This window comes from Macrobrachium rosenbergii, chromosome 59 (assembly GCF_040412425.1).
Source record: "Macrobrachium rosenbergii isolate ZJJX-2024 chromosome 59, ASM4041242v1, whole genome shotgun sequence".
NCBI classification, from domain to species: Eukaryota; Metazoa; Arthropoda; class Malacostraca; order Decapoda; family Palaemonidae; genus Macrobrachium; species Macrobrachium rosenbergii.
Window position 1 is genome coordinate 35319614 of NC_089799.1, and position 10427 is coordinate 35330040.

General features: G+C 35.0%; 1 protein-coding gene across 1 annotated transcript in view; it reads right to left on the reverse strand.

Annotated features, from left to right (window-relative positions):
* Positions 1-8173, reverse strand: part of LOC136837684 (exoskeleton protein RP43-like) — a 17463-nt gene extending 9290 nt beyond the window's left edge. Inside the window, exons 1-3 of the mRNA XM_067102557.1 lie at positions 8139-8173; positions 7065-7183; positions 2176-2368 (exon numbers count right to left, since the gene is read on the reverse strand). Of these exons, the coding sequence (XP_066958658.1) occupies positions 2176-2368; positions 7065-7183; positions 8139-8173 (347 nt within the window). The remainder of the gene's footprint in view (positions 1-2175; positions 2369-7064; positions 7184-8138) is intronic.
* Positions 8174-10427: the final 2254 nt, after the last annotated feature.

Sequence of the window (10427 nt, forward strand, 5' to 3'; positions counted from 1 at the left end):
TATTATTATTATTATTATTATTATTATTATTATTATTATTATTATTATTATTATACAGGAAAGCATATTCTGGTGTTGCTATTATCACTACTTAGTTTCATTCATCCTTCTTCTTTTCCTGATTATGAGGAAACTTCGTTGCTTATGGGTTAGAAGGTTGGAAATTATAAAATAAAGAATATTAATCCTCGCTCTGTTTTTTAAACTGAATGCCAAAACTTAAAAAAAAAAAAAAAAAACCGTCGTCCCTTCATGTCTCGAAATCGCTGGGCTTCAGGTACTTTTAGGGACTTTTGAATCTCCTACATTTTTGTATTTCATAAGTCACTTTAAAGGTAAATACACTGAAGGCTGGTGAGTATTTTGACCAAATTTTTTGGTCTTGCCTTACTTTCTTTTTGAGTCGAAACCCCTTATAAAGATCAAGATTTTTTCTCCCGATTTAGCTGACACTTGGAAGGCGTAGTTTCTTTGAATTGTCCTTCCCCGCAGGGGGTGTGCCGTCAGTGCACCTCATGCAGTGCACTGTACGCATTACTTGAGGATCTTTGCAGAGTGCCTTCCTTGGGCCCCTAGCTGCAACCCCTTTCGTTCCTTTTACTGTACCTCCTTTCATATTCTCTTTCTTCCATCTGACTTTCCACCCTTTCCTAACAATTGATTCATGGTGCAACTACTTTGAGGTTTTCCTCCTGTTACGCCTTTCAAACCTTTTACTGTCAATTTCCTCTTCAGGGCTGAATGACCTCATAGGTCCCAGTGCTTGGCATTTGGCCTAAATTCTATATTCAATTCTAAAATGCCCTTAACATTTTCTGTGTTTCAAGGGCATCAATCCTATTTAAATGTCCAAATTTTAAAAAATTTTTGACGTTGATTGTTCTCTGATTTTGATTAAACTTGGTGAAAAGGCAAATTTCCAGTTGTTAGTTACTTTTCTGAAACATTTTTCTTAATCCTGACTACTTTTTTTCAAAGTCAGAGGTTAATTTTGATACTAATGAAAACTACTATGGACACCCATTGCTTTGGCGTTTTTTTTTTTATTTTTTTGTTTTTCATGTTATCCACTGATTCTGATTTTGATGAGTCTCGGTGAGTAGGTATTTTGATTATTGGTAATGATTCTATTACGGTATTTTTGACCTTGGTATATATCTTAAGGGCATATTTCAGTGGGAAAACCGAAATGTTAATATATATATATATATTTTTTTTATAATTCTCAGACGGCATGACTGGTTTCTTTTCAGTTTGAAAATTCCTTTCAGGACGTATTTTAATTAAGCTCGGCAGACGATTACTAATTTTTTGAAGGTGGGTTATTTCTCCCTCTCCAGTTTGCTCTAAATCTTTTGCTCCTCATTCTCTCCAAACTCTTATTAATATTAAGACATTTGTTAATATCTATAATTTGTCAAGAATCAAAATAATTTTTTAAACAAAATATGGCTTAAAAAGTTACATTATGCAAGGTTTGGGTTTTTAAACTTCGAAATAAAAGCGATTATGTTGATTCTAATTTGATTATGTGCTTACTTTTAGTAATAAGAATTCATAGAATTTAAATACCCAGATAAAGGAAAATCAGTAAATTCGTTGTCTGAAATACTTTTATATATGCGCAAGGATTCATAGAATCTACTTACCCAGATATAGGAAAATCAGTAAATTCGCTGTCTAAAATGCTTATATATGCGCAAGGATTCATAGATTCTACTTACCCAGATATAGGAAAATCAGTAAATTCGTTGTCGAAAATGCTTATATATGCGCAAGGACACATAGAATCTACTTACCCAGATATAGGAAAATCAGTAAATTCGTTGTCTAAAATGCTTATATATGCGCAAGGATTCATAGAATCTACTTACCCAGATATAGGAAAATCAGTAAATTCGCTGTCTAAAATGCTTATATATGCGCAAGGACACATGGAATCTACTTACCCAGATATAGGAAAATCAGTAAATTCGTTGTCTAAAATGCTTATATATGCGCAAGGATTCATAGAATCTACTTACCCAGATATAGGAAAATCAGTAAATTCGTCTGTCTAAAATGCTTATATATGCGCAAGGACACATAGAATCTACTTACCCAGATATAGGAAAATCAGTAAATTCGTTGTCTAAAATGCTTATATATGCGCAAGGATTCATAGAATCTACTTACCCAGATATAGGAAAATCAGTAAATTCGTTGTCGAAAATGCTTATATATGCGCAATTGCAACATGTCCCGAGGTTAAACTTGGTGAATGTCATCCTTAGGATTGTCCCGGCTGGCATGACCATTTTCCAAGTACAAGTCATCGTGAAGTCCAGGGCATTGTTGACGACAATTTCTCCTGATGTGTTTGTGACAGCTAGAAATTGGAGGCGAGAGACTATAATTTAAAAAAGGACAAGATAACAAACAAAATATTCTCTCGTAAAAAATATTTTCATAACTCAAACTACTACGTGCCAACAGTTTAAACATTTTACCAGGAAAACCGTTCTCAGTAATTGTACAGACTATGTATTTTAGATGTGAAAAACATTAGAAGTATCTTTTCTTTTGGCTTACAAACGGTTCATATTTCGATACTTACTTACAATTGTAGGATCACAGACAAAAGCCTCGATACCTAAAACGAAAATTTTACACGGATTAAAACACAAAAAACAAAAGAAATTATACAGAATGTATGTTTTTAATGCTGTACTTTGATCATGCGCAGTATAATTATTTATGAAAGGCGAAGTCTTTATTCCTCAGAGTAATGAACTGCAGAAAACACACTGAGCCAAATTTCTTTTAATTTCTTCAGTTAAGAAATATGCCTTGATCATCAGCATGGATCGATGAATACATACAAAATTATTTTCATTTGGATGCTCGTTAACGTGTGCATTCATCATTTTTGATGACGTTTTGGCAATTTTGCTGAGTAAGAGAAATTTTAGCTTACACTGCATGAAACAGCATATTAAGTAGCAATTTTGTGCGCACGTAGGATAAGTTACTGCCTGAATATAATGGCGCTGAGACGAAAAATGGATAACTATGAAACATAGCATTGTTTATAAATCATTAATCAGCGTAAAAAGAGCAGCGATGAAATGAAAGTGAAGAAAGATGATATTTCCAGCTACAAATAAAGTTATTTAGTTTTATGGTTATTAGAGTCAATTTTGATTAATTACCTGCCTGGTACCTGGTAGATATATAAAATAAGAAAAACCATCTAAAGTGATGATGCATTCTCATCAGAGCTTTTATAATACCAAGTGCTATCGTCAGTTTATAGGTAGGTTATCGAGGTCAGTAGGTTTTGAACATAGAATTAATTCGTGATATAAAAGGGAGAATAATGGATCGTTTGGCAAACCCTTGCTGGGCAGGGCAGAGAATCCAGCGCAAGACGTTTGCAAGATGAATATGGTATTCAGTGAGGAAGTGGGAGAGGAAAATGCAGCAGCTGAGAATGAAACTCGTTCAAGAGGAAATAACTGCGAATAGAAATTATATTTGTCATCGGAATGAAAATTGATGGTGTCTAAAAAATAGATGAGCAGATGAAAAAATAGATGTAAAACGTATGTTTCAACTGCTGAGTATAAAAATAATAGATAAGATGTTAATGGCGCAAGAGTGAAACTGGTTAATATAGATATAAAAACAATTATAAAAGTGGCTGATGAGGAAATTTGGAGCTTAACTGAAATGTCGAAAAATGGAAAGGCCTCTGTAGTGAGTTGCAATTACACGTGAGGTGGTACATAACGTGATTGGGTGATTGGAAGCAGTCTATAAAGTTGATCTGGACAAGGAAATGTTCCAAGAGAATCAGTGAGCAGTAATATTTAAACATGTGCATGAAAGTTATGATGATAAATGTTGTTGCTTTAACATAGGGCCTAAAAATTACTCAGATTATCAGAGTATGGTGATGTTTGATTGAGGAAGTACGATCAATAACAACAAGTCTGATCTAGGAAGAAAAGTGTAGATTTTTAAAAAGATGGAGTCTGCATGAATTACGGTTTTCATGATAAAGTGGTGTAAAATCCGGAGTGGTAAGGGAAAATTCTTATATTGTTTACCAATATAGGAATAAAGAGTAAGACAGAATAGCTCGAGATGTGACACATTGCATGTAGAGTAAAGGTTAATATGATAAGAGGGATTTATTACATTAAAAAAGGAATCTTGTATCTGAAAATGCATTTGGGAAATATCTTATTTTGAACAAAAGTGGATCTTAGACCTGAGTATCAATTTAATATTTCTGTAGGTAGACTGATAAATGAAATCAGGATATAGACGAGTTTTGGGAATAAAACAGGTAACGAACAAACTGTAAAAGACTTGGAAAAAAGTGTGGTAAAAAGCACATTTTGAGATAGACCAATTAAACTGAGGATGTTGAATGCAAATAGAAGATAAATTGTGGATGCCATTAAGATGAAGTATTTCTGAAATACATGCAAAGCAGAAGCTGGAATGATTGGCAATGACAGAAATATTGAGAAGCAAGGAAAATGGTGGGAATGGCTATTACCAGTCCACTACATCGCCACTACTATATATATATATATATATATATATATATATATATATATATATATATATATATATATATATATATATATATATATACATACATACATATATATATATATATATATATATATATATATATATATATATATATATATATATACACATACATATATATGTATACACACACACATACTTACAAATACCTTGCGAGTAGAGCCCTCAGCTCAGATAAAATCCCCCATTTTTCTTTGTCTTTTACGATTTCCTGGACCCACAGTAGTCAGATTTTATACAAAAATAGAGGTGAGTAACGAAATCATTCATTTAGTCTATAACTGGCTCATGGTAAGCATTTCCCCAGGTCAGATCATAAATATATATATATATATATATATATATATATATATATATATATATATATATATATATATATATATATATATATATATGTGTGTGTGTGTGTGTGTGTGTGTGTGTGTGTGTGTGTGTGTATCTGTTTGTGTCTGTGGTTGTGTCTGTGTGTGTGATGTTTGCGACATTATTGCTATTAAATTTCCTATTCTTTATAAAAACAGTCATCAATACCTTTTAATATCTAATTTACAGTCCTAGGGGATAATTCATGGTCGAAGAGGATCGGTCAACCTATCCTGACGGAAATTCGGACATACCTGTTAGGACTGTGCGTGGACAAAAGATGCTTTAATTAATCCATTCATCCAAGGAAAGAGACTTAAGCTCAGTATACGATAGTATACTAATAATATTACAAACGATATTTTATACATTGATTTCTGAAAGTATGAAATATCCTTTGCAATATTATTAGCACACTATCGTATATCTGAATAGCCCAGAGTGGTATAGTTGCTCTTTAAGATGGATACAAGAACAAGGGGAATCTATGAAAATAAGTATACACCATAACAAAATTGAGGAAAAGCTATAGATTTTGGACGGGGGAGAGAACGCGCAGAAGCCGAGTCAAAGCTTAGATATTCTTCAAACATTAACTATTATTGGATGCAACTCACTGTATGGTTTTGAAAGACTAAGCAAGACTGCATTACTGTATCAGTCCTAGCTTGGTGGACTTTATTTTGATAGATGTGCACGCTTTTTTTTAACAATATCTCGATGATGTAGGCGATCTCTGTAGGATGGTTACCACTAATATTGCTACTATCGCATAATTTTACCAGAATTGAAACATTTAGATCGTCTTTGGTTCATTTTTCAGATAATTTAAGAAGTTTCAACAAGGGATTAAGTACCCACAATGAGAAATGGGGCTCTCACTTTGAAATGGAAAGAAAGATTTAAACCAAGGAACTGAGCACTTTAGGACCCTGCCTTCTAAAAAATTCAAGCTGATTCCTTTTGACATTTGATTATCAGATAATATTATTATGATAGACTACTTTACATACGAACAAACCATTAATTGGAACGATTTTGCATTATAAATGAAACAGATGAAAAAGCTATGGGCATGAAGTGCAAGGATAGGCTGCAGATGAGCACTAATTCTTTTTGAAACTTAAAACCCATCTGATTATTCTCTATTTTGGGAGCAGTATACACTCTTTGTTCTGGAATAGGATGTAAATGCTTGAACATCAGTGGACCAAAGCTATTGATTTATTGGGTCAGCGTGGAAAACTAACCCAATAACTTCTCTTTCTTTTCTCCAGTAACACTTTCGGGTTTGAGTTGAAATTGTTTTTAATAATGCCATATATATATATATATATATATATATATATATATATATATATATATATATATATATATATATATATATATATATATATATATATATATATATATATATATATATATATATATATATATATATATATATATATATATATATAACAGTAAGGCATTGCCTCTAGTTTCTTACTCTCCAACTAAATCAGGAATTGGACACTTGTAACCTGGACACGCTCTCGTATCTTGGCGGAAAAGTGAGTGAGACTGTTTAGAGTAGCAAGTGAACTGATCAGCTCCTTCCGCCTCCCCATATCCGTGACTACTCCGACATCCCGTGCGCGCCATCTTACTTTGCCGTTTAATAACTACGGTTATTTGAAAAATTAACCCCTCTGTCAAACAAAGCCTTAATACGCATACGTTCATAGAACATTTTCTGCTCAGAATGACTCTTTATTTCATTTCCCAAAATATTTGCGTAAACTCATGTTGCACCCTGTGTGTGTATGTATATATATATATATACTGTATATATATATATATTATATATACATATGTATGTATATATATACACATACATACATATAGATATACACATTATATATGTATATATATATATATATATATATAAATATATATATATATATATATATATATATATATATATATATATATATATATATATATATATATATATATATATATATATATATATATATATATTTATATATATACATATATATATATATATATATATTTATACGTGTATGTGTGTATGGTTTTATATAATAACTTACTCTCATACGTTGCTTCGAAGCCATCAAGTAGGCTAGATCCATCGGAATAGAGAAAGAGTTCCGCGTTGTTCGTCGGGACTGTTACGGTGAAGGGAACAGCCAGCGCTCCACAGTAAGGACTGAAAAGAAAAAGTTTCTTTTTTTAGTTCGTCTCGCCAAATATATACTGCATTAATTTACATTCTGTTTCAACCGGGATTGTACTTCCCTATTCCGCAGTAATCATTTATTTGTCGTCTCTTGTATTTCATTCATTGAGTTACTTTTTGTCATTTCTGTTTAGTTATACAAATCATAACAGCCTGCATCTATGTATTCTATGAGAAGTAAAGGGAAAATTATACTGTACACCATTTACCAGTGAACTTGCTTGTACTTATAATAAAAAATATTCACATGCAGATATATACGCTCTCTCTCTCTCTCTCTCTCTCTCTCTCTCTCTCTCTCTCTCTCTCTCTCTCATATATATATATACATATGAGAGAGAGAGAGAGAGAGAGAGAGAGAGAGAGAGAGAGAGAGAGAGAGAGAGAGAAAGTGCATACGTATCTGTATCTAAATATGTTTGACTATGTTTGTGAGCAAGTTCATTGGTAAATGTTGTATAGTATAATTTTGCCTTTACTTCTCATAGAATACATATAGGCTGTTACAATTTGTTTAACTAAGCAGAAATGACAAAAAGCAATTTCATGAACGTAACGAATCACCCAAAACAACTTTAAACAATCACAAGTACGCACATATATTTTTCTTATTTCAGCATTAAACATTTTCCAGAGCAGGCAGTCCCCAGTGATTAGAAAAAACAATGGTCACTACCACATTCATGCTTAAACTGCTAAATCGGGAATGAACCGCCTTTGAAGGCTCACCAGCAGTGAGCCAAAACTCCGTGGCATTCACTTTGTCTATCCATCCCTTTCTACTTCTCTCTTTCCTCTCTACCCCCAATAATTATCATTTTTCATCCTTTCCATGTGACAGAAACATTTCAAAATACTCTAAATCCAACCTTTTACCCTTTAACAACCTCGGTCTTTATTTTTTCATTTGCATTCAACACCATACCTCACTTCTGCTTCCACTGACACTTCAAGTCCCATCCCAGTCTTTCACACACAGCCTGTTATTCTGAGAATGACTAGCACATTAAAACTTTAACGCTGCATATATCAGTTATGCCTCAGAGAGAAAAAGACAAACAGTAGCGGTGTATGGGGCGACAGGGCCCTTTGGATCTCTGTCCGTCTCTGCGTCGGTCTGCTGCTGTGGCTGCGGGGCGGCTGCTGCTACGGGTGGTTATGTAGGCTCAGTCGACTTGTGGGCCAGGTGGACAGCGTCGACCATCTTCAGGAACTCGTCGAGGTCCATGGTGGATGTGTTGGGGATGGCCGCGACTGTTTGTCTGGGTAATTTTGTGAGTAGAACCTCTATCACAAGGTCCAACGTAGTCTCTGGGCAACCACCTGTGGCGGGGATCGTAACTAGCCTCCGCAGTTGCTTGCAGATGTGCGACAGCTGCTGATCTCCTATTGCTGCCCCCACGTTGTCTAAGAACTTCTTTGCTTTAAGGACAGGTGGCATGCTGAAGGACGACCTTAGTTGGTACTTCAGGGCTTCGTAGGTGACGGTGGTCTTTTGGTCGACGAGCCATTCCGTGATTTGTTCAAAGACGTCGTCTGGCAAGAGCTCGAGGATGGCATTGGCTTTGTGGGATGTGGAGGAGATCTTCTGGGACCTGAAGATGGTCTCCGCTCTGAAAAACCAGGCCTCTGGGTTGTGGGTTGTGAAGGGTGGCAGGTGGATGCTTGCTGCTGCTGCAGCGTTGTCGTTGGATGGGCTGGTGCTGGCGGTGTCAGTCATCTTTGGGGTCACCAGTATAACAAGGTGGCGAGTAAGAGGCAGAGTCAAGGTGTATTCTGATTTATTGACAAAAAATCCCTGACAGGTCAAGAACTCTTGCGGGCGTAAAAGTAGCATTTGACATTAGGGAGAAACAGAGAGATATCTATACACAGCCAGATGTGTTTTCTCACACCTGAAAACTGGTTAACAATTCTATATACAAATTAGACTGGAAAGTTTGCAGTGTCTGACGTGCGTTAGTAACTACAGTTCTGACGATGTCATTGTTTGAATCTGGAGCGCTGGATCTGTGTTTCTTGAGAGTACTCGGTGTGTTGCGTAGATTTTTGTTTTGAAGCAAGGATGCCCTGAGGGACCAGGTGACCAAGCAGGACCTCACAGTCCCAATATCACAAAGATAGTCTGTAGACTAATGTGACCCTTATGTCAGCCCAATTTTTGCACCAAACCAGTACAAAAAAATTTTTTTATTGCTCTTACCAATTTATCCCTTAGGCCATAAGTTGGTAAGAGCAGCCTCAACCCACGCTGTTCTTCCATTTCAACTCTTCTGTTATCTGTCTTACCCTCTCATTCTAAACTCCTCTATACAGATTCCCTGGTACACTAAACAAAGTTGTACCATGGTGATTCTTATAGTCTTTTTTTATCATTTTTCCCTTAAATATTACCATCTTTCACACCCTGGTTAGCTACTCAATGGAAATTTTACATTCATACCACAGAATCTCGTCCATAATCCCATCAAAGACCACATGAAGAACTTTTAACAGAAGATTCTCTTCGGCCTCCAGTGACAAATATAAATACAAAGTTGTAAATATTGTAATCTACATGTAATATGGTATTGTTGCAAGCTGTCTTTCCTTTTCAGCCTCTTAGTCATTCTTAACTTCCACAAGCTTTCTCAAAATTGCCACAACCCTTTCCAATTTTCTCTCATTCAACTCTGCTTCTCATTTATTGTCCACATTCAGCAAATTCTCGAGTTACTCACTCTCTCGCCCAGGACTGCAAATGTACTGACAAAACAAAAAGGTTATCTATTACTGCCTAAAAAGTATCTTGTCTCATGTACAAACACATAACATTCCTCTTGTACTTACCCACCCAATCGAGAGCCTGTGTTAAAATTACGTACATCTATGAAGGCACATGTACAGCAAGGTCCGAGGTTAAAAATCTGAAGGTTATTTTCAACACTTTTCCTTTGGGTAAAGGCCATTTCCATTGGCGAGTCATAGGTATATTATAAATGTTCCTAGCTCTCACTTCTCCACCGTCCAGAGCTGTTCCAGAGAATGCTGCAAGAGATATAATATTCTTTTGTTATTAACTGAGATTACAGAAACTGTCATTTAAATCGTTAATGAACAGGCAACTGGTGTTGACTATGCATGCAATTTTTCAGGTTAGAGATAAGTAGTCACTTTTTACGTATTTATTAAATCATAGTGCAATGATTGCTTCGCCTTAATGACTGTTTGGTTC